Source organism: Argopecten irradians, chromosome 13, assembly GCF_041381155.1.
Source record: "Argopecten irradians isolate NY chromosome 13, Ai_NY, whole genome shotgun sequence".
NCBI lineage: Eukaryota > Metazoa > Mollusca > Bivalvia > Pectinida > Pectinidae > Argopecten > Argopecten irradians.
Window position 1 is genome coordinate 19,350,353 of NC_091146.1, and position 26,418 is coordinate 19,376,770.

The 26,418-nt window shown below is 36.6% G+C and overlaps 1 protein-coding gene across 2 annotated transcripts; it reads right to left on the bottom strand.

Annotated features, from left to right (window-relative positions):
• Positions 1 to 1,458: 1,458 nt before the first annotated feature.
• Positions 1,459 to 23,360, bottom strand: LOC138305880 (uncharacterized). Of its 2 annotated transcripts, none has more exons than XM_069246143.1 (6): positions 23,073 to 23,360; positions 7,329 to 7,765; positions 6,669 to 7,020; positions 6,229 to 6,383; positions 4,817 to 6,055; positions 1,459 to 3,622 (listed from the first exon to the last, which is right to left on the bottom strand). In XM_069246143.1, the coding sequence occupies exons 2-6, from the start codon at positions 7,753 to 7,755 to the stop codon at positions 3,318 to 3,320; spliced, it is 2,478 nt and encodes an 825-aa protein (XP_069102244.1). In that variant the 5' UTR covers positions 7,756 to 7,765; positions 23,073 to 23,360; the 3' UTR covers positions 1,459 to 3,317. The 2 variants fall into 2 exon arrangements, with proteins under 2 accessions (XP_069102244.1, XP_069102243.1); XM_069246142.1 differs by having other exon boundaries at positions 23,077 to 23,359.
• Between the last annotated feature and the right edge of the window lie 3,058 nt (positions 23,361 to 26,418).

Genomic DNA, 26,418 nt, shown 5'->3' on the forward strand with positions numbered 1-26,418 from the left:
ATCTATCAAGAGTTATGTCCCTTCGTTTCACTCCGTCAGTACTAAAACATTCTGATCTATCAAGAGTTGTGTCCCTTCGTTTCACTCCGTCAGTACTAAAACATTCTGATCTATCAAGAGTTGTGTCCCTTCGTTTCACTCCGTCAGTACTAAAACATTCTGATCTATCAAGAGTTACGTCCCTTCGTTTCACTCCGTCAGTACTAAAACATTCTGATCTATCAAGAGTTACGTCCCTTCGTTTCACTCCGTCAGTACTAAAACATTCTGATCTATCAAGAGTTATGTCCCTTCGTTTCACTCCGGCTGTAACCGACGGAGGGAAATAAAGGGAATCAATTCTGATGAGACAGAACACATTATAACTCAGTTTTTGTTTCCATATAGGACTTCAACTATCATGAACACTGAAGAATATTTTCTAAATTGGAAAATCGTGTGTGTAGAAAGGTCCCACATGCACATCCAAACCTCAGAACCAATATTCATTCTGAACTCTTGTTTGTTTGTTTAATTAACGATATATTAACAGCCAGGGTCATGTATTAACCGCTAATAGATAGGTGTTTTTCTCCGGGTACTCCGGTTTTCCTTCAACAAACTTGGTACGTCCTTGCATTACCCATCCTCGATATTCCATGGGTTCCGTTCACTTACGATCTCTACACCCCTGGACTATCTTATAGTGAAATTTAAGGCAGCTCAGCGGAAAACATTTGACCAATCACAGGCTAGCAAAGATTTCCTTTGAAGACTACAGAGAGAGCGACGCCTAACATCAAAGCCACACAGTCAACCACAGTGTACCGTTATAGGGCTCTTTTGATGTACATCGTAAGACTAAATTACCTGTTCTATTCTGTTGCCTCTAGTTTTTCTATGAGATGGTCCAGGGGTGTAGAGATTGTAAGTGATCGGAAACCCTGGAGTATCGAGGATGTGCATTACCCTGACTGTTAATAGGACGTTAAACTAAAGAAAAACAACCAAATTGTCGTGATATAGCGACCACCGTGTGTTGTCGTAACTCCAATCTAATACAGAAGGAACACACACACATCGATAACAGAACATACTCCCCGCACAACTGGTTCTGGTTAACTCTCGAGGTCGTGTAACTATTGTATATCATCGTCATAACACTCTGACACTCCATCAATGTACGTGACTCGCGCCTCGTCACTGCCAACATCTTCTGTAGGTGAGAACTGAGTGGTGAGGTAAAACAGTCCCATTTAATACAAAGTTATGGTCACACTGTTTATGTTGTAATAAAATCTCGGGCTTCTGACGATTTTATTGATCATTACGACATTGCCAACATTTGGATAAAGACTGCCGACTTACATACAGGTGATCTATTGACCGGAATGAAAAAAGAATGATAGATGACAAGAAGTTATTGAATTGTATTGTGTCTGTGATAGGGTATATATCCAATTAAAATTAAACTATCAATTTGTAACAACAAAATTTATTCGTGTTGATATACATTATATACAACTGATATTATATAACCATCTATAATTAAATACACCAATCAAATACAACCTTACACCGCGCCAGTTAGATCACGTGGTATTACATACTGTGAACATTGTACTGTCGTTAGAAATGACGGAAATAAAAATAACATTCATCAGAGTAGGCCAATTAACAGTGAGGTGTCAATTAAGAAACTTCGGTGTACATATCAATTCTCCGGTGAGGATACGATTATATGATTTATTTGTATAGGATTGACCATAGGAACAGTGTTCCCCACCCATCTAATATTATTTCATGATTTATAATTGAAATACAGTGTCATATAATATTTGTACACACTAAACCATCGACACTCATTCCTATGTATTCAACTTTTCCCGCGTATTCTTTGTTACAGGTACTGTGTCACTTCTTGTATGAAGGTATTTCTCCCAAAACAAACTGACTCGCTAATTTATATAAAACCAACAACATCATAAAATTATCACAAAACAAAATTGAATACCATTAACCAAAATATCATCGTGGCGACCCATTTTCGCGTTTTCATGTCCGACGACATTTTTAAGATGACTTAATCTCGCGATTTACAGACAAAACGCTCCACTGATTCAATTCAAATAGCTCGCAATATACACGAAAATAAATCGCACAACAAAAATAATATAGTTTGCAGTAAGTAGGTATCTTCTACTGAAGCACCAACACATGCTATCTTACACCACGTTTCATGTTCTTACAAAAAGCAGTCCCCGATTATGCTACGATGAGCTTTTTCTGGTCCCACTTGTGCCTCGATACACAACTTTACTCTCATAACGAATAAAACATCAAATCATAGAAAGGTAACGTTTACCAAATATGTAGTGATATATTGACACGATATCCAATGACACCCATAAGGCCTCTTACCGAACAACTTGAAAAAGTAACTGTACAGAACACAGGGTTTTTATAGTATAATAAGAGGCCAATCGGGATAATGGTTCATACATTATTGTAATGGACCAATCAGGAACAATATAACATAGGGTACGCCGATATAATATAAAGACCAATCAGGTAGAACGTAACGTACGGTACAAAAAATACAGTGGACCAATCAGGGACAACATAACTTATTGTAACCAATACAGTGGACCAATCAGGTACAACATAACTCAGGGACAATGCAACGTAGGTTACACCAATTTAATATAGTGGACCAATCATTGACAATATAACATGTTGCACCGATATAGCGGACCAGTCAGGGACAGTGTAAAATATCTGAATATTACACAATTGACCAATCAAGAAGATTGTAACACACACCAATGATATTACTCGCTACTGTTATCAGAAGAACCCCTTTCATTTTACTCATATGCTCGGATAATTATAACAGATAGAATTCATTTGTGTTTAAACTTAACGACAATTCATAGCAATTTAGGCCTTGTGGATACTGGTCTGATTTACATATTAGGCCTAGTAGATACTGGTCTGATTTACATATTAGGCCTATAGTGCATACTGATTTACATATCATCCGAATGATTGATACTGAAGGTTCCGCCATACCACGCCATAGGAAACATCACCAAACAAGTCGCCATATCGTACCTGTCCGTAGGTAAACATCGACCATTGTTGAGACAATAATGGTATTGGTGATATGTCCACTTTTAATGTCCAAAGATGTTAATATTGGTTTGCCCACATTTAGTTAAAATAAGGATCACAACCGCAATTATTTGGCAAGAAATAACAAGTATCAAAAGCTGAATTTGAAACCCTTTTTTAACGGACTTCTACTTATATCGTCACAGTCTCCATTCGGAACGTTCCTACACTAAATACCGCCGTATTTGGTCCCAATCATAGGGACCGACGGGAGTACGCCAGTTCAGGGCAATAATCCTTCGGAGTCTCTCTGGAATTTGACATGGTGAGTCAAGTAAAAGAGGAACAAGGTTGCCTTCTCGGCTTTTATCCTCTAATAGTTTAACGATGTCGGCGTGTTCGTCTGCGTGTGTCCACTCAGTTCGAACAAACTCCATAGACAGTACCAGGATAACTTTTGTCGCTACCTTGTCTCTCAGAGGCTCCCAGATCCCAGAACTGGCTATAAAATCTCGACCTGCGAGGTAACCTGAGAACAGATACGGTACATAGGGTACATCATGTTTATATAGCATTCCCGAACTCATCCTACCAGGTTATTTGATTTTATATCCAAAAGCTGAAAATAAGCACAGACTTATTACAATTTGATTTAATTTACGTTCAATATATTAGAATAATTCATTTTTGCTTGTTACGAGAATTTTCATTGGCTTAAAAATTTACTTTATCAGCCCATAAAGGAAAAAATGGCGTCGCCGTTTGTAACGTCGCTTCTGATTGGCTGAGATGACGGCGTAATGATTTCGCGGTTTATTTAGAGTACACTCAGATTTTTGTGTTATATCTCCATAACATAAAAAATCTTTTCAAGTTAATCCTTAAATATCATTCCATAGTATTTTCAGTAGTTAGGATATATTACTGCAGAACCACGTAAGTAGGTGAACTCACCTGTGTTCTTCCTCAATTCGAAGCCAACTCACCTGTGATCTTGCTCACCCCGAAGCTTACCCACCAGTGATTTTGCTAACACCGAAGCTTACTCACCTTTGATCTTGCTTACACCGCAGCTTACTCACCTTTGATCTTGCTTACACCGCAGCTTACTCACCTTTTGATTTTGCTCACCCCGAAGCTTACTCACCTTTGATCTTGCTCACCCCGAAGCTTACTCACCTTTGATCTTGCTCACCCCGAAGCTTACTCACCTGTGATCTTGCTCACCCCGAAGCTTACTCATCTGTGATCTTGCTCACCCCGAAGCTTACTCACATGTGATCTTGCTCACCCCGAAGCTTACTCACCTTTGATCTTGCTCACCCCGAAGCTTACTCACCTTTGATCTTGCTAACACCGAAGCTTACTCACCTTTGATCTTGCTAACACCGCAGCTTACTCACCTTTGATCTTGCTAACACCGAAGCTTACTCACCTTTGATCTTGCTCACACCGAAGCTTACTCACCTTTGATCTTGCTAACACCGAAGCTTACTCACCTTTGATCTTGCTAACCCCGAAGCTTACTCACCTTTGATCTTGCTAACACCGCAGCTTACTCACCTTTGATCTTGCTAACACCGAAGCTTACTCACCTGTGATCTTGCTAACACCGAAGCTTACTCACCTTTGATCTTGCTAACACCGCAGCTTACTCACCTTTGATCTTGCTTACACCGAAGCTTACTCACCTTTGATCTTGCTTACACCGAAGCTTACTCACCTTTGATCTTGCTTACTCCGAAGCTTTCCTCCAGTGACGGTCGGAGGACGTACATGACCCAGTTGATATCGACCATACTATGTATCACGATGTAGTCGTATGTCCCGCTATACTGAGGCATCATTCCCGGTAACTGTAACACTATCTTCAGTACACTGGACACAGGCCCAGCAGACTGCGCAAGCGTCCGTGTCGGCGTTCTTTCCTTCTCCCCGATTGTTCTGCTCTTGTCATGCGGACTCCGCAACAGGAACCGGAAGCGCGATTTAGGTGAACGTGGCATTGTGTTGTTGCGTTTCTTTGATTCATTGTTTCTCACCTTTTCTAGCTTCTGTTTGAGTTTCTCTATCAAACAGACGTGATTCACGCCTCCGTTTCCATGGAGGCTAGATGTCAACACTTCTATGACGGCGAGCATCTCCGTGAAATAATCTTTCGTACACTTCGCCATATTGTTTATGACGTCATCCTGTCCGAATTTGTCTGCACACCAACACAACCAATACACAGACTCCTGTAATATGTGACGCCCGTTTTTCCCAGAGTCTTTATACAATTCGAAAAAGTATGTACACAATGTTTTGAACAAATTCACATTCCGCGTGGTGTCGTTCTCAATTACACGCTTGAGACATTCTATTGCTTCTCTGTAAGACTTCAATTGAAACAGACTACTCGCAAGAGTTTCATAACACTTAAGTTTAGTCTGATCCTGAGCCCCCTTCTCTATCGCCTGCTGGGCGTAGTCGATTCCTTCATATAGTATATCGTCCTTATCCTCTATACACGAAAGTCTCCGTGACTGCGGTTGGCTCTGTGCAAGCATGTGGCATATCATTCCCATGAAAACGAGGTCTGCCACGCCCCCAGACAGGAGCGCCACCTCTCCGTCCGACTTCGCCCGACGTAGATAACGTTCCGCCAAATTGGGCGTCAGCTGTGCAAGTTGATAGTTGATATCACGCCTGACGGAGTACGCTAACGAATTCTCGTAATGGTCCGCGAGACTTGATATTGACTGCGATACTACGATGTTTGCTCGGTCTAGTTGCCGCTTCCTCTCTGTCGGGTCGTTTGTCTTGTTCATTGCCCTGTGAAGCATGAAGTTCGCCTCCGTTGTTAAAATCACGTGATCATCCGGGCAGTAGGATCTGGCCTTCTCGTACAGAAAGCTTGACACGCCCCCTAGCTGCGTGGTTGTGATAGTAAACGTTTCCAATGTGTCTTTGTACGTATCACCTGGAATGTATAACTTTATTAGTCCTAATGGTAAATATCACAAGGCAGTCGGCTATTGCTTGACAGTTTCATTAAAAGTATATTTCCATGTTTTATACAATCCTTTCAGTACTAATTAAGCATTTTTTTTGTTAATTTAACATATGACCTGCTACAAATCGAAACCTGCTGACCTTTGCCCTCGAAGTTCGCGGACAGCAGATGACCCAGGTAGCCTAGGGAGCGAGCCCTGTACAGCATTGACTCGGGGATGTCTTTGTCAAGCTCCTTAAAGACTTGGAGGAACAGTCGTGCAGCCTTCTTCCGGTGTACTCCGGTCTCGCCCGCCCTGAAGAGAAAGCAAGTTTCCTGTCATTATAATATTAAAACGATATATATGGCTTCGGCATAGAGTGACGCTATCTTGCCCCATTTTCAAAGGGTGTGAACCTGATTCATCTAGAAACCATTTTTTCAACGGACACTATCACTACAAAGTTTAAAAGTAATGTGACCTTGAAACCTTATGTGATTAACTGGGAGATGTGACCTTGACCTACTTGAAATGACCTTTACCTACATGCAGAGTGACATAATATTGACCTACCTACAGAGTGACGTGTTCTTGACCTACCTACAGAGTGACGTGAGATTCGCCATGTTGTAGTTGATGAGAGCCAGGTAGTAGTTCCACAGCTGTACCTCTATTTCTGTCCCCGGTTGACACATCAACATCTCCAGCCCGACCTCATAGTTCTTGAGACACTCGCCCGTGTTAAAGGCGCGTCTCTCCTTGGAGTCCTCGATACTCAGCAGTTCACACGTCAGAATGCTCACTTCCGCCAACACTCCATCTATGGATATTTCCGCACGGCTGTCTCTGCAGTTCCTTCGGAGGCCCTCCAGACGTTTTGTAACACTATCCAAAGCACCTTTGACCATCTCAACACCTTTAGCTTCGTGGTAAAGAACAGTGTATACATAACCTAAAATAGATTATAAAATAAGATAGGTTATCGTAGCTTATTCTCAAGTCCTATGGGTTACTTGCCTTAAAACGACTATTTACAATAATTGTATCTTTATTTTTGGCAGATATTGCTTTGTGTTATAAACCTATTGCATTCTGTATTACCAGCAATAATCTCTGAAAATACCTGATGAGCAACATGATATCATTAGACAATGATTTTTTTTTTTTTTTTTATAAATTACCTTTTATGTTAATTACTAATATTTTGTAGAATTCAGATTTAACACTACTTGCGATATTATAAACTTGGGGCTAATTGACCTTGCTCCAGAAAGCATTGCGCCTTCAGAATCTCGAACTTCCGCTTCCGTTTATCTAGAAGCTCGTCCAACCGTTCCCGGCATGCATCAGCGTCACCTCGCCTGTGACAGAGTCTATACACATGCTCGAGGTTAGCGAGTGTGTTCAGATGATCGGGGTTAGCGGCATTCAAGGCCGATAAGCGCTTCCCCGCCTCCAGGCGGCGCTTCCTGTCCTGGCACATGATCACATATTTGAGGTTCCGGATGGCTAGATGTACGAGCTGGTTTTCTTTGTTCAGTCGGATGTCGAGGGCGGCGATGATTTGGTCGATGTTGCATAAAGACTTTTCATCAAGGATCAGAGCGTCGAGGTCGAAAAACCCGGGGGAGACGGGCGGGAGTTCCGGCTCACTGGAGCGGAGACTTTCAAGGTCAAAATCCTCCATGGTGTAACAACTACAAAACATATATAAAGGTTCCTTCTGAAAATGTATGACTGATGGAATTATGCAAGGATAATCTTTTGTTTATTGGTATTGATGTATGCTGTTTTATTTCTAGGTAAATCGTTAAAACTTTGAGCAATACAATCTATGTTTATCGGCCTTTTGTAATCATGTGTAAGCCTTTGGAAATAAATGACTTTTTTATTTTATCATTTCTTTCTTTGACATAATGCAGTACGGTCAAGATTCCAATTAGAAACCTTATTCTAAATCTTCCTCATTTGTAAGTATTTTGTTTTGTGATTGCAAATGTAATTAAGTTCAATACTATACTTAGAGATACCTCAGTGGATGGCATTGTTTAGTCTGCTCCCTGTTTTGTGTGCTCTTTGTAGTACAGTATATATAATAAGTAACAGACTCAATAAACACTGAGTAGAAACTGACAGTAAACGTGTAGTGTTATTTATTTGGTAATTGTTCACACTGTACACTTCACACCTACATCATACACTTCACACGGTACAACCTACACACTCGGTCCCTACACTGAGGTAGAGGTGCCATACACTTCACACGGTCCCTACACTGAGGTAGGGGGTGCCATACACTTCACACGGTCCCTACACTGAGGTAGGGGGTGCCATACACTTCACACGGTCCCTACACTGAGGTAGAGGTGCCATACACTTCACACGGTCCCTACACTGAGGTAGGGGTGCCATACACTTCACACGGTCCCTACACTGAGGTAGAGGTGCCATACACTTCACACGGTCCCTACACTGAGGTAGAGGTGCCATACACTTCACACGGTCCCTACACTGAGGTAGAGGTGCCATACACTTCACACGGTCCCTACATGAGGTGGGGTGCCATCACACTTGAGGTAGGGGGTGCCATACACTTCCAGGTCCTAACACACTTCACACGGTCCCTACACTGAGGTAGAGGTGCCATACACTTCACACGGTCCCTACCTGAGGTAGAGGTGCCATACACTTCACACGGTCCCTACACTGAGGTAGAGGTGCCATACACTTCACACGGTCCCTACACTGAGGTAGAGGTGCCATACACTTCACACGGTCCCTACACTGGGGTTGCCTAGGGGAGGAGTGATACTCTACACTTACAACGGTTGGGACGATAAAGGTTCAATGTATGGATTGGTTTACTCGCTGACAAGTATGAGTGTATTAAATCTTATCTATTTGTTGAATAAGTTATTGCAGTTAGTATCACGATCACCTGGGAAGCTGTAATATCTAATATATAATGAGACAATACCAGCCTGGTGTCGATACCAAACAGACAATGACCCGTTGATTTTGCCACCAAAACAGAACGGCAGATTGGCTTTGTCAATAAAAAACAATACTAAATACTAAATCGGTTTTGTGATCAAAAACATAGTGACAGATTGGTTTTGTCAACAAAAGCACAGTGTCAGGTTGGCTTTGTCATCAAAAACACACTGACAGATCGGCTTTATCATCTAAAGGACAATTGCAGTTTGGCTTTGCCATCAAAACTCAATGCCAGATTGGCTTTGTCAACAAAAGCACAATGTCAGATTGGCTTTTCATCAAAAGCACAATGTCAGATTGGCTTTTCATCAAAAGCACAATGTCAGATTGGCTTTGTCATCAAAACTCAATGTCAGATTGGCTTTTCATCAAAAGCACAATGTCAGATTAGCTTTGTCAACAAAAGCACAATGTCAGATTGGCTTTTCATCAAAAGCACAATGTCAGATTGGCTTTGTCAACAAAAGCACACTGTCAGATTGGCTTTTCATCAAAAGCAGAATGTCAGATTGGCTTTGTCATCAAAAGCAGAATGTCAGATTGGCTTTTCATCAAAAGCACAATGTCAGATTGGCTTTGTAATCAAAAGCACAATGTCAGATTGGCTTTGTCATCAATGAGAAAACTGTCTCGCCATCAAAAGCATAATGACAGGTTAGTCTCGCCACCAAACCACGTATCAAAGCATGTATTACTCTCCTCTACCGACTACATACAGATTGATTTATGCGCGGACAGACCTCTCGTGTTCGGTGTTTATTACATGTTTAGTAACCTTGATGCACGTTAACCGTGACCGTAAATTCCCCGACAAATAAAACGTGTACTTAACACGTGCATTACGTGTCAATAACTGTATCTGTGTCACATTGTCGCGTGCTATTATCAGAATTACGTAATGAGTAATACGGGACTTGTTGTTAGAGCACCGAGTGATCCCACCTCGATACTCCAGAGGTTGCTATCACTGTAGGTATTATAACGTCAGTGATAGTAACCCCTTGAGCATCGAAGATGTTAGTGACCCCAAAAAGAGAAATAATGCCATACCTTGTCATCACTCGAAGGACATACCTGGTTGTAATATGGTGACAAAACAAGATTTCTCTTTCTCTAAATTCCCGTATTACAATTCCTAGGTATATTTTCTGATGACAAAAATATTTTTTTCTTACCACAAAAAAATTGTCCTTTGTTTGAGGTATTATTCTTAGCTTTCTCTCCTTGAGGAGCTGTTTGGATACAAGAAGGACGCAACTAATGTGATGATACAATAACAGGTATTCTTTCTCTACTGTTTCTTATGGAGCAGATTTTCTTTGTGGTCTTGTTTTAGCCTTCGATTAACCAGTTTTTCTGTATTGGTATGCAGTATTGTTTGTGAATTTCAAACAAAGAAATTTGAGAGTATTTTGGTTGAGTGTGTGAGAAGTTGATCCTATTATGCAGTTTATATGGCAGCGTCCCAATGTAATTTACAGCGGACTAGATAAAGGCAATAGCGAAAGGCGCAGAATACCGGGATGTTTCAAGGCCAAACTGTGGACGTAAAATTACGAACTAGAGAAATGACAAGTATTTGGCTCTGATTGTAAAGATACACGGTTCTGTGTTATGTACTCTGACCTTGACATAGATGGAACATTTCATTTGGATTACCTCTAGATTCTACTATGACCTTGACATAGATGTAACCTTTTATACGGATTGCCTTTAGATTCTTCTAATCACATTAAGGTTGGTATCACGCTTGTCCCAACATGCATTTTTGTTTTGTGACCTATTTGACAATTATGTAAGAATGCAACGATACAAAACACAAGGATTCCTAAAGACGCTAATACATCAGACTCAATACCCATGGAAATAAAACACTACATTGTACTACGATTGTGGGTTGCTATCGATGACTCACCTCTGGTGCAGTTTTCATCGTAAAAATATCATTTTGCCACAATAATGTAAATCTTTGTGATCGAATGGATCATGATGGATAGTATATCATTGTTTTTAGTAAAGTCATCAATGGCGTCATGCTGGTTTATTATAAAACGCTAGCTGAAATATTATTGTATTCCACCAAATGGTCGTATCGCTCGCTGTCCATAATGTCTTACTTCGTGCAATTATGACCTCCCATGAAGAATGTATAACAGTTTAAAGTCGGGGCATGCTTTCTGAAACACTCTGTACATTGTAGAACAGCCAATCATGAAATTTAAAACCAGCGAAAACTAACAAACATGCAGAATACTATTTTAAGTAAAATAAAACACCAATGGTAGAAAAGAGGTCGTATTAAATCATTTGGTAGTCAAAGTATGTACACATATTGTGAGGACTGTCAACGACACGACAGAAAAGGCCGACGATTCTGAATACCTAGTTGATATAAGATACAGTTAGAATATCTAATCACGTGAACGTTTCGATGTAATCACGTGACAACGATTTGCACGAGCAAAACCTTCACGTGATGTTGGCACTCAAAATACCAACATAATTAAAATTGATTTTGATTCATTTGACATGTTACCAAAAAATAACTCAAGTGTCTGTAATGTCGAGAATCAAACTACACGTGTTTGCCCAATATAGATAGTTATCTTTATAAGTGTAGCAAATATATTAAAACTGTAACATAACGCGACTTACCAAATGGGATATAATTTCAAGTTGCCATTTTCTAGCGAGAATAAGTTTCATAGACAGTCAACAATAACACTGTTTTCTCATTTACCGATAGATGCTGTATAGTCAGCAATATTCTTTACTATAATTAGGAGAGACAAAACTTATTTGTGGGTATATCATCCTGATCTGTAACAATTGAAAATGAAGTTACATTTAAATATATTATATTCTTCATAAGCTCGGTACATATGCCATTAAATGATTCATATACTATGCTTTAGAGAAACACTTATCGGTTAATACATAACTTGTAACTGGCCTTACGTACACCGATCGAAGCTTTACAATATTGTGTCCTAGATAATGACAAAAGCTGGTCCTACTTAATAATTGTTATTATGTCATCATATGTTATCCAGGTGGGAGGACAAACGAAAAATGGTGGTAAAGCAGTTGCAGACAGACAATTATCATCCTCAATATTCCAGGGGTTACTATCACTGTCGTTACTACCCACCCTTTGGCTGTGTTATGGTAAAAACCGAAGGCTCTGTGGGCGACAACAGATGAGACAGGTAGTTGTCCTTGGCATATCGAGATAACTGTCAATTCTGGCGTGAGAAAAACAGTGATTTGTTTGTTACTCGTCTTACAGGTAAAATATTATGTCAGCGTTATAACACGTTCTATGTACTGTGTTAACGTAATCAGCTATAGTAACAGGCCTGATAATTAGGACATTCACAATACACATCTCCACCAAACATCTGTGTCTAACGAACTCTCGTTTGACCCGACGAGTAATGATCTAAATATAGCTCCACGTGTATTACACTGTAGTAGTACATATATTAATAAAGATAAGATGTTTAGTATCTGGTAATCACAAACACTTGGAGGATAATTTTGTTATCTGAAGTTTTTTTCCCCGAGGTAAAGCATACAGTACATCATTAGTATTATAGCATTGTTTTCTATTGAAACGCCATGTAAATAATCAATATAGAAAAACATATCATTTAAAAAGAGTCGTGCATCTTTCGACGGTGTATGTCTAAAACAATGAGGTTACAACAATGTGATTGTTTATAAAATGAGATATTTCCACTGTATCTCATTGTAGAATTTCCTTATATCGAGTCTTGAGTTTCGAGTTCATGGGACTCGTGTGCAGAGTAACAGAATATTTTCATCAATATTATATCACACAAATATAGAATATAGGGCGGTATAGAAAAAAACCCGAGTGATATCGATGACATGGTCATAATAAAAGATCGCATTACGCCAGCGATATTAATTTGCAATGCTTATAATAACACCTCTTATTTCGTATGACAAGTAGACTACTTAAGGAAAGCATCCTGCCGCTTAATGAGACAACATGCACGTATTCAGATATTTTGAAATTATTCAAACTCCACAGGTACATCGTAGTTTTTATTATCAAAGTTTTTGGTCATATTCTCCTCCTTGTGACTCATATGTTTAACAGTATTTAGTATAAGGTACATGTGTATAATTATGACCCGTATTGGAATGACATTGCTTTATTTACCCTTGATAAATGTTGACAAATAATCAAGTGACTGTTTATCTGTACAAGAAAATTATCAATTCATATGTAAACAAAATATGGGCGAAATTTGTAAATCAAATGTTTACTGAGTAGCGCAGCATTTAAGCAACTAGATGTCAAAACATTGTCCATTGAAGAAGTATAACTGCCCGAATTAAATTGATATCGAAGACGCAATTACATATTCTATGATAATGATGAATTCGTTTCGAATCAAATGCACATTTATTCTGTTGATATAAATGACGCCCAAAATATATTGAAAAGACATAAATATTCAATATTTAGATACAAATCTATTCCATCATCAAGATTGTGAGTACGTGATTTAGAAGAAATTTCAATTTAAATCAAACTAACAGTGCACGTGCACGTAGATGGCACGTGTTACATGGTTAAAATAAGATGTTTACTTCTTTATTACGGGACTGTAATTAAAGTTTTAAATCTCGTGGTTTTAACATTAGTGTCCTAACTAGAGTATAAAAGATTGAGGCGCCGACTGTGGTCGGCGAGTAAGTGGTGCCCACTCACTTTTGACATCTGAAACATTCATCACCGGAACTGGCTCTAGAGGGTCCGCATTAAATCAGAAACAGACATGTCGGGTGGTCTATGTATAATACTTGTATAGGTTATTTATAGAACATAGTCCCAATTTAATTTCAACAGTATGTTTACAATTATATTATCCCTATTCCTGTTATATTTGTACATTGGTAATCTCTATTCCTGTTATATTTGTACATTGGTAATCTCTATACTTGTTATATTTGTACATTGATACTCTCTATTCCTGTTATATTTGTACATTGATAATCTCTATTCCTGTTATATTTGTACATTGATAATCTCTATTCCTGTTATATTTGTACATTGATAATCTCTATTCCTGTTATATTTGTACATTGATAATCTCTATTCCTGTTATATTTGTACATTGATAATCTCTATTCCTGTTATATTTGTACATTGATAATCTCTATTCCTGTTATATTTGTACATTGATAATCTCTATTCCTGTTATATTTGTACTTGATAATCTCTATTCCTGTTATATTTGTACATTGTAATCTCTATTCCTGTTATATTTGTACATTGATAATCTCTATTCCTGTTATATTTGTACATTGATAATCTCTATTCCTGTTATATTTGTACATTGATAATCTCTATTCCTGTTATATTTGTACATTGGTAATCTCTATTCCTGTTATATTTGTACATTGATAATCTCTATTCCTGTTATATTTGTACATTGGTAATCTCTATTCCTGTTATATTTGTACATTGATAATCTCTATACCTGTTATATTTGTACATTGGTAATCTCTATACTTGTTATATTTGTACATTGATAATCTCTATTCCTGTTATATTTGTACATTGATAATCTCTATTCCTGTTATATTTGTACATTGATACTCTCTATTCCTGTTATATTTGTACATTGATATCTCTATTCCTGTTATATTTGTCATTGATACTCTCTATTCCTGTTATATTTGTACATTGATAATCTCTATTCCTGTTATATTGTACCTGTCCTGTATATTTGTACATTGGTAATCTCTATTCCTGTTATATTTGTACATTGATAATCCTATTCCTGTTATATTTGTACATTGATAATCTCTATTCCTGTTTTATTTGTACATTGATAATCTCTATACCTGTTATATATTTGTACATTGGTAATCTCTATACCTGTTATATTTGTACATTGGTAATCTCTATTCCTGTTATATTTGTACATTGGTAATCTCTATTCCTGTTATATTTGTATATTGATAATCTCTATTCCTGTTATATTTGTACATTGGTAATCTCTATTCCTGTTATATTTGTACATTGATAATCTCTATTCCTGTTATATTTGTACATTGATAATCTCTATTCCTGTTTTATTTGTACATTGATAATCTCTATTCCTGTTATATTTGTACATTGATAATCTCTATTCCTGTTATATTTGTACATTGATAATCTCTATTCCTGTTATATTTGTACATTGATAATCTCTATTCCTGTTATATTTGTACATTGATAATCTCTATTCCTGTTATATTTGTACATTGGTAATCTCTATTCCTGTTATATTTGTACATTGATTATCTCTATTCCTGTTATATTTGTACATTGATAATCTCTATTCCTGTTATATTTGTACATTGGTAATCTCTATTCCTGTTATATTTGTACATTGGTAATCTCTATTCCTGTTATATTTGTATATTGATAATCTCTATTCCTGTTATATTTGTACATTGATAATCTCTATTCCTGTTATATTTGTACATTGGTAATCTCTATTCCTGTTATATTTGTACATTGATACACTCTATTCCTGTTATATTTGTACATTGATAATCTCTATTCCTGTTATATTTGTACATTGGTAATCTCTATTCCTGTTATATTTGTACATTGGTAATCTCTATTCCTGTTATTATTTGTACATTGATAATCTCTATTCCTGTTATATTTGTACATTGATAATCTCTATTCCTGTTATATTTGTACATTGATAATCTCTATTCCTGTTATATTTGTACATTGATAATCTCTATTCCTGTTATATTTGTACATTGATAATATTCCTGTTATATTTTACATTGATAATATTTCCTGTTATATTTGTACATTGATAATCTCTATTCCTGTTATATTTGTACATTGATAATCTCTATTCCTGTTATATTTGTACATTGATAATCTCTATTCCTGTTATATTTGTACATTGGTAATCTCTATTCCTACTATATTTCTATATTGATAATCTCTATTCCTGTTATATTTGTACATTGATAATCTCTATTCCGCTTATTTTGTACATTGTAATCTCTATTCTACTATATTTCTATATTGATAATCTCTATTCCGGTTATATTTGTACATTGATAATCTCTATTCCTGTACATTGATAATCTCTTTCCGTTATATTTGTACATTGGTAATATCTATTCCTGTTATATTTGTACATTGATAATCTCTATTCCTGTTATATTTGTACATTGATAATCTCTATTCCTGTTATATTTGTACATTGATAATCTCTATTCCTGTTATATTTGTACATTGATAATCTCTATTCCTGTTATATTTGTACATTGATAATCTCTATTCCTGTTATATTTGTACATTGATAATCTCTATTCCTGTTATATTTGTACATTGATAATCTCTATTCCTGTTATATTTGTACATTGATAATCTCTATTCCTGTTATATTTGTACATTGATAATCTCTATTCCTGTTATATTTGTACATTGGTAATCTCTATTCCTGTTATATTTGTACATTGATAATCTCTATTCCTGTTATATTTGTACATTGATAATCTCTATTCCTTACAAATATTATTTTTGTTTTCTGTATAATTATTATAGTACATAATCTTCTTATTATTATTCTTCAGATTGTATGAATTATAAGACCAAATGATCCAGTAAGGACAGAAACAGTATAGCGGAATCGACAGACATAAAGCGATAATGACTTTATCATAAATGTTTCGCTTACTGCTGACACTTCACAATTAAAATTCGTTCTGGTTGATTTTGGAATGCGGTCATTTGCAATGAAAGTTTAGCATAACTAATATTCTTACATGAAACTTCAATCACAGCATTGAAATATTTTGAAATGAAATTTAGATTTAGGACGCTGATTTTCCTTTTTAAAGATTTAAAACAAGAACACATGTTTAGATAAGCATCAGCGACTGTAGTCATGACGACTATAAAACCCCTGACAACACGGAATGTCGGCCATTAATGTAATTAGATACAGCGAGATGTTCAAGAAGAGTTAATTTTGAATTTATGACAGTTTCAAACAAATCCCCTTATTACATCTGCATTATTTGTAAGTAAACAATTTAATAAGTGTACATCTGCGATGCATTAGGCAATCAAGGAAATGAAAACTGGCTTCCTCAAGCATTCTTTAAATAGGGCATGACTGTTTGGGGAATTATTCATGCTCCGACTGTTAATATCAATTGACGCGGTATTTAGACTTATTTTTTTCATGTTCGAAAAGTGAGGAAAGAGAGGTAAGAGATGATTGTAAGAAAGGTCAAGCTGCTGGTGATTTGATGGATATCAAAAATCTAAAAAGAATTTACTAAAATCACGATACTGCTTGTGTTGAATTGAACTGCTTTGTTGAATTGGGTTGTCTTTAATGCGGATATCGTGTCAAGTGAAACCCTGGTAAAATCTTCCAGTTGGATTATTACTATAGGATTTAGTTTTTGTCCCAACATTATATTGAAATGATACAGTGTGTTTAGATAAGGGATTTAACAAAATCAAAAACGGTCAAATTAAATGCAATTTTTGACCCAATGGGTAGTTTCTGCTCCTGCTTAGCGTTCAGCATACAGGGAGTGGGACGACTGGTTCGCCCGTTGTCAGTATAATGTGACCGGGTGGGGTGTGTTGCTTGGTGTCTTCGGCGGCATGCTTCAGTGATATAGCACTATAAAAAGGGCAACAGTTCCACTATACAAGAAGACACAACATGAACATACCGCAGTCTCCCAGTACACTCACCTCGCACAACATACACGCAACACACCGCATACATGGGAGGCCGTCCTTACATGACCATAGCTGTTAATAGGACGTTAATAAATCAAACAAACAAACTAACCGGAAAACAAGACATGATTCTATAATACTTCCATTTTCATAGTAAATGATTCGCTGGATAGATGATACATTAAAGGTGTCGGCGGAACATGGAGAAGTACAACAAATCTAAAAGGGTCATTACAAGGAGGAAGCGTTCGTTGTTTTGTAGTCATAATAGTCTGGTGTAGAACCCTGTACAGCCTCTAAACAAAACAACATCTCCCCGTACATACAAATGTAGTATAGCGCCATAACGTGTTTTGAAAACATTCCAGATTTTAAAGTTAAACATTTACAGTTTTAAAAACCTGAAATAGCTTCCTTTGGTGAGTCATTGTAGGTCGGGAGGGCTGTGTCTTCTAAATATACCGAAGTAGATGTGTCAGCGATATACGAACTTCTAAGTACAAACACTTGTACTTTCAAAACATTTTAGGCTACCACAGGGACTTGGCGCAATAAACCCGGCCCCTGACGTGTTTGTCAATAAGCGGTTTGGTTCGGTAGGCGAAGTGGTTTGGAGGTGTGTGTTTGGGGAGGGGAAGGAAAGGGGGGGGCAAATTGAGTGAGAAGATAGCTAACTAAGAATTTAAAAAATATATACACCAAGAAGTGAGCTGATGTCGAATTTTAAAATTCAACTTCGAGCAGTTTTACGCAATGGTTTATAAAAAATAGAAAATGATATCTCATTCTCATTTTTTGTACACTCAAGCTAATTTTAAAAGTGTCTCGGGTAAGCTTGAATGATTGTTTATTAAACGTTTCACCTTACAACTTACAAGTATTTGTTTTACAGGGAAATATGCTGGGTCTATTCAAACATTCTCTTTGGCTCAGAACGTTTTTCATGGAGCCCCAGTGGTAGTTAGTGAAAGGTTGACATAACATTATATTTGGATTGGATTTTTTTTATTGCTTCAAGTCCCTGTGTTGGCAGCACCTAGCCCTGGTCGTTAGTGTATCCTGTCTGTAAGTTAACATGCTGTCCGATATGTAAGTGGACATGTGTGAACTTGTTACAACTGCAGTAACATGTAACAACATCACAGTTCGTCTGCTCTCACCACAGTCTATCAAGTTCTTTTTTAATTTCAATTAAAGTTCACCAAAGAGATTTTCAAAAGAATTACATCTTTGGTTCTGTTTAAGAAGCTCTATATTTATTTAAGATACAGGCACATAGTCTAAGGAGACTGGGATCATAGGATCCTGTCGGCTGCCAAGAACGCTCTTGTAGAGTTTTACTCACTCGCCTATCGTATATCAATAAGCGTGATCATTGACGGACAGTAAAAGTAAACAACCTATTTGGTATCATAATGAATATTGTAATAACAACATTGGAAGTATTAAATAAAACTGGACACTATTTTAGTACCTAGATACTGTCCTAAACGCCCTTGAGTTCGTGACCCAATAGAATGGAAATGGTGAGGACTGATAGATTGCTATACATCTCAGCTTTCTACCTAGGCCGATTCCGTCATTGCATATTTACATTACCTTCCTTGCGGGTAGGTATCCATTGTGACGTCATTACATAGTGAGCGAAATTTACGTCGTTTTCTCCAACAGGTATGACGTTACGCTCGCAAACGCATGACGTCACAATCAATACATATCCACAAAGGCAGATAACTCTGTAAAACACAGGAAAAAAACCCAGAATAACATCTCATTGGTTTACTATAATCTATTGTAGAGGTTTATTTCGTTCAATTGTTGATTCTGGGCTTCATTCTCTCACGGTATCATCCCTAAATCTAATGGGAAAATACCACCGTAATATTTCTTTCATCTTTCTAACCTTTTATCTAATAAAACTTAATAACGACAAGCGCTCGTAAATCTGTGGATTCAATACTTATAATGTCAGCGGAGTAAAACGGTTAATGGATGAAATATGTTTTGTTTTAAAAACGATTTGTATGATAGGATTCGCACGGTTACACCAGCGTCTTCACACGCCCATAACAGTCGCCTAATGCTTACAGTTCACAGTCCGCCATGGTAACATTTTATATAGCTTGATTTAGAGGATCATACAAACATTGGGGAAAAGAAACATATGCAGGTGTTAATGGAAGAAAAATGAATACATCACGACACGAAAAAGGTGAATAATTATTTTTATTTTAATTAATCAATTAAATGCGACGCTAATAATGCCTTAAAAGCAATATCTGTAACATAATTATGGGTAAATTTGGACTGAGGAAGGCCCTATAGTGGCTGAATATATATTCAATAGAAATGATTTTGATTTTACATTGAATTTATTTTGGCCTTTTATTTCGGATTGTTAATATACTAGCTTTATACCGTTTTTACCTCATTATAATTAGGGGTATTTGTACGAAAGCTGAACACATAACCAGATACAGATGGTATTAAACTAACAGGTAAATCACAACAAACTTCTAGTAAAACACTCTAGCTAAATATTACAAAACCACGTAACACTCATCACTTCTTATTTCAACAAACAAGTAAAAAGCAGGAAGGCATGAAACATCTTCTATATAAATTTTTCCTTAAGCTGAAGCTAAACTATGCTTTTATACCATTTATCAATATTCTATATACATATTGTTACCAGGGGAGAACATACATAGGCATTCCCTGTTATTAAATACCCTTTTCAATTTAATTTAATTGAAATAAAATTTTGTTGCAATATAAGTCAGGAAATTGAATACGTCATAAAACTGAAAAACATCCCTGTTATCATTCCACATGAAGGTATCAGCCTAAGTAAATAAATAGGTCTGATTGTAACAGAGATGTCACTCAATCACTGATTCATATAGAAGCTAAATGAGATCTAAATGTTTGTTGAGATCAAAGAATGGTAGGCTGCTTTTAGACAAAGTGTATAACTACCATTCCATCTCAGGGCATTAACAGTTTCATCAACAGTCCTTAAAGTTACATTCTCTACAGAAAGGCACTACAAAACATTCAAGTTAAGGAACTTAACTAACTTCTAGAATTGCAAGATTATTTTTAATGTTAGGGACCGAAACTTGTCCCAAGTTTATGGCAAAATATCTATATCATGTTTTCCACAATATAGTGTATATGATAAGTAAAGAAAAGAGGGACAGGGTGGGGTTCCGGGGTTAAAACTGGTTCACACCACGTCGGACTACGGGCGAACGCATTTTTGTTGTAATAAAGATTTTATTATATATATCTTTGTAACATACTATTACAAAGACATCTATAATAAAATCTCTATTGTCTTAATAAATGTTATATTATAGAAGTCTTTGTAATATATTATTATGGAACAAGGAAGTAATTCTAACCATGGGGACAAAACAAAATTGTCGAATTTTCGAGGCGATCTGCTCCTTTATCAAGACATACAAAACGAACACGATTACATAATAGGATATGATCAATAATGCGGGACAAAGTAGACAAATTTTAAACTATACAGCACAATGGAGCGCAATAATAAATTATTACAAAGACATGCTGTCAGATGATCTTTTTAGTCTGCAAATGGCCGTGGTCTGACAGGGTATTAACCTCCTGTCTACACGATAGAGGTGGTGTCGATGGCCCAGTCAGCTTAATTAAGTTATAGACAATAAAGTGTTCCTTTGAGGTAAAGTACATGTTGCTGAGTTACCGTATCGTTGTTAACCTGTACAAACTCTCAGTACCACATCGTAGTTAGGGTCAATGAGTGCACACACCGGGATAATTAGTTACAGTCGACAATGCTGAGTCGATACATTCAGCTTCATATCATTATAACGAACTCTTAAGTTTGAGCAACAGTGATATTGAAAAAGTATTACATTTGTTTTAGATAAAACCGTTGCCAGGTAGTGACTGTCGGTTGGTAATTTTTCTTCTGGTAGACTCTAGCTTTCCATCCTCTCCCAAATCTATCACATCCTTACATGACCATTGTTGGTAACAAGCGTGCAAAACAAAACCAGACAAATGAAGGCGCGATAAGGGTGGATTGTAACAGCACTATACGCGTTTGTAACCTAAGTATAATATTTTGTCGTGGTCGTCAAATAAAGCTGTCATTAGTTTCAGTTGTTGTCTGAACTTTACAATTTTAAATGACCTTAAATGAGGTTTTCCTTTCAACACGTGGTAATTTTATAAAGATTTTCTTGATAAACCGACGAATAAAGAAATTCTGGAAATACAAAATATCTTTTTTTATAATGCAGAGCGTTAATACTCGTATAATGTATAACACTGTTTTGCTGAATACTTAAGCATTGATGTCCCTTTTTTTTAATTTCATCGTTGCATGAAAGAAATTTTCCAGGCTTCTTTATAAAATGAAATACGTTTACACGTACGATTCCATCGATTTTTTCCATGGGTTTATTTTTGCCAAATCAATATGCAACGTAAATGTTTCTTTTGTGAGGTCAGATTCGATTCGAATGTGTCTGAGAGAACGTGCCCCATATTGAATATATTCTTAGAGGAATTGCTCCATACAAGCATGGTTAACATAAAAGCTAAATCCAAGAAAACAAATAAATATCATCCTTGTTTGAAAAGACTATTTAGTAATAAGGCCATGTTGATGTTACCTGTAGCTTATTATTCTCTTGGACGCCTAGATCTAAAACTGCACCTTCACAGACACCAAGTAAATCTCTACATGTATCATTAGTAAATACTAGCGATAAATCTAACAACAAACCAAGCTAGTATTGAGAACTGACATCAGAAAATTCTCAATTCTAAACAGACATACAGAACAAATCTAAGTTATTGGATGATAAATATGTATTAATTTGGTTTATTGAATTTTAAATCGATATATGTTTTGGGAAAATGTAAAAGAAGGAAATTCTCTTCTAGTACTTCTAGATGAAAGAGATACCTTTTCATTAGCTTTAATGGTCATATGTAAAACATAACAAAAATGTATGTCGAATAGCGAAAATACAATAACACCATCGCGGCTGACTTTCCTGGGAAAGTATTTAATTGAAAGTTGAAATCAAGACTCGATACCTCAAATATGGAACCATAACATAGTACATAAAACAAAATACTCGAAGTTCACATTTTTCTTATTGTTACAAATTATTTTGAAGATAACATTTCAGATGTGTGTAACGTGTGTGAAGTTATTCGATATGAAAATGAAGACTTACTTACAATTAATGGCGAATTTCGTCCGTCTCCATACTCCAACAGATCCACTACTCAGCGCTCCCCCACGTACAACACATACTCCCGCCTAATTTGGGGCAGGAGCAGACGACAGACTCACGCGCTCCAATTCGCGCCAAATCAAACTGACGATCGCTCTTCTCCACTATTAATTTGGAGAAAAAAATGGTAAAATGCCTTTAAAAGATGTTTATTATTTTTTGACGACATACAATATTTAAATGACCTGATGTATGTTTGTCCCGGAGTCGTCGAGACGACCTGCTGACCGGCACGTGCGGTCAATGTCATTAGCAGACGTAGGTGTATCAGTAAATGATGTGATGCACTCTTTGTCCACGTCTGGCTTTCATTAACACCTCTATACATGTTGTAGATTATACACGCCGCTATGATACAGGACAATACACTACGTACATCTATTACTGCTCTTTTTCCGTCAGCGATTTGTCTTCGAAATGGCAAAAGTTTGAGGACTAAATCAAACGTCATGAAATCGATGAAGTTTATGATATATTTATATGTGAAAACTTTGGTGGTGTCATAACTTTGTTGTAGAGTGTGTGTCGATTAGAGGAATCATTACCCTGGTTGTTGATAAAACGTTAGGCCAAGGATGTTTTTTTTTTCTATTTTGCGTCCGCGATCTGGTACATATGTAGGTAAACATCATAAGTGAAACACATTGTTCAAGGAATTAGGCCATGAAAGACATGTGATGGAGGGAAAGTAATGATTCTTACCGTCTATAAAGATGTAAAATCTATTTTAAAAACACACATAAAAAATAATATAAATCACAACCTCGCCCCGTCCGCGTTTTGAAGCATTCCTATTCCATCCCATTGTCTGTGTGATATCAGTCCTCGTAATGTCCATATATTTGAGGATAAGACGTCAAACCTTGGACGCCATTACCATTCGTGTTGTAAGGCTGACACACACATCTGTGGAGCAGTCCTCGTTATATCAGGGATACGGAGACCTTTCCATTATCCTTGATTTTAGACTCAAATTCAAATTATTTTATTAACTGTAGAAAAATACTAAATCGTCTGCTCGTGTTTGTGATAAAAATACCATTCGTCAGCGGTGGAGCATCTCTAAAGTTTTTCAGCCCATCAGTATAAAGACAATATGTTATACAAAGCAGACACTGCATTAAAGCAGTGTAGAGGGGACATGGTACACTGTACAATAAATGCATAGACAATGGCAATAGATTTCTTCTTACTCTGTTAACCCCATAACTGTTTTAACATAAACAAATCATTCAAATTAGTTGAGCTTAACGATGTCTACCGCTGACGAATGGTATTTTTTTCTCTATCACAAACACGGGCAGATGATTTAGTATTTTTTTCAGTTACAAAAGTTACTTACTTTACACCATTACCACCACTGAAAAGTTTGAGCTTCCCATTTTACTTCAAGATAACAATATTGAAAATAATTAATTGCATCCCGAAAAAATTCCATGACACTATATCCTATATGGAATGAAGTACTAATTGCACATTCACCAAAAGCAAAATAAATGAAGTTATATTATTTTTTTTGTGTTAATTAGATATATATATACACGATTAAATCCCAATTATTGTTATTGAGTATCATCTATGCTCTGTCGGCGGTGGAGCATCTTTAATTATTATATATTTTTTAACACAGATGGTTTATTTTCCAATGATATAATTTAATTCGTTTAGAGCGGAAATCTCGGAAAATTTGGCATCTAAACAAAAGTATTATTTATCTTATATTGCCTAGAGTGTCTAATGATTTCATGTCGAGTTAAGTAATTTATTTTAGTTAAAGATGGTTATCAAAACCGAGGTAGAATTTGATAACGTGAAATGATCTAAAAATGGCCCCCGTCCTTGTATCATTTGTGACTGGGAGTTCCGTTACAGGGGTAATTGTGGTGGGCAGTCTGACCACTGCTTCAGCTTACTTCTGCCAGACTGACCATTTGCCGGGGTTACTATGAGGTGGTCATCTGGTCCTGTCCCCTGGCATGGATTGGTAACATATTGTTTTAGCAAAACAATGACACACACAATTATATTCCTACCTGTTTGTTTTTACGTCTGTCGTTTGTTGGTACAGTTTCTCCATGCTTGTGTGATATGTATTACATCGGTTGGGGGAGGTCAAACGGTGAACTACGCTATATCGTTACGTACATGTAATACATCTATAGAAGGGTGCCCGTATTACAGATATATACCGAAACGACTCTTAAAGGGACGATTCAGTGAAGCTAATTCTGTAATATAACCACAAAGCAAAATATGACATAAATGTATTATTCTACATTCCTATGAAACATAAAGCAAAAAATAATGACAAATTCCAAGACATTTTAATTGATACCGTTGAAATTCCAAAAGGCATAGCAATACGGTTAAGCATGTACAAACCGAGCCAATGTCACATAAATTAATAAATGTAATACATGACCACTGATGAGTTAATGAAATTGTTTTTTTAAACAGGAGCATGCACCTAATAAGATAAATACATTACTGTAAGAGTAATTTCAGTAGTTCTAGACATTAGTTGCTCCACTCCAAGGGCCAGGGTTCGGCATACAAGACGTCAGACGACTATGTGTAATGGCGGACAGCGAGCGAGTTTGAACATTTCACATACATTTCACTAAAGCGGGCTTTTCTGGCATATCACAATGAAACCAGCTAATCTAACTTTCATTAGAACGGGTTTGTCTCCAATATATGAGCGTTTGATAATACTCTTAGACTGAATTTCCCCTTTAATCTTTAAATCTTATTTTAAAATGTAAGTTTGATTAACTATTAATACTCTACCAATCAACACTTCCATTACAATTTTTAATAGATCAATTAAACATGTATCCATTGTGACGTCATTATTTTGTTGAAGCAATGAACATCGTTTTTAACCGAAAAAAATGACGTTACGTTCGTTAAACATGGCGGCACAATCCATAACTACCCGCAAGGACAGATAACTATGTAATATGCAAATTCAAAATAGATGTTATGACTTTATAACTTGTTTTGTCCTTTTGGACACGTATTGGGGCTTTAAATTAGTAGTGAGGCTTTAAATTGTGTTCAGATTCCATTTTACTCAAATATATCTGTGGTGTTGTATATTTGTGCTAAGTTTCCATTCTCCTCAAACATATATGTGGTGTTGTATATTTGCGCTCAGATTCCATTCTCCTCAAACATATCTGTGGTGTTGTATATTTGCGCTTAGTTTCCATTCTCCTCAAACATATCTGTGGTGTTGTATATTTGCGCTCAGTTTCCATTCTCCTCAAACATATCTGTGGTG

Excerpts from the sequence above, each read along its gene's own strand:
- LOC138305880 (XM_069246143.1), bottom strand. The coding sequence starts at position 7,755 with ATGGAGGATTTTGACCTTGAAAGTCTCCGCTCCAGTGAGCCGGAACTC. Across the intron at positions 6,384-6,668 it reads AATCTCACGTCACTCTGTAG|GGCGGGCGAGACCGGAGTAC; the intron begins GTAGGTCAAGAA and ends CTTTCTCTTCAG. Across the intron at positions 6,056-6,228 it reads CGCGAACTTCGAGGGCAAAG|GTGATACGTACAAAGACACA; the intron begins GTCAGCAGGTTT and ends TATACATTCCAG.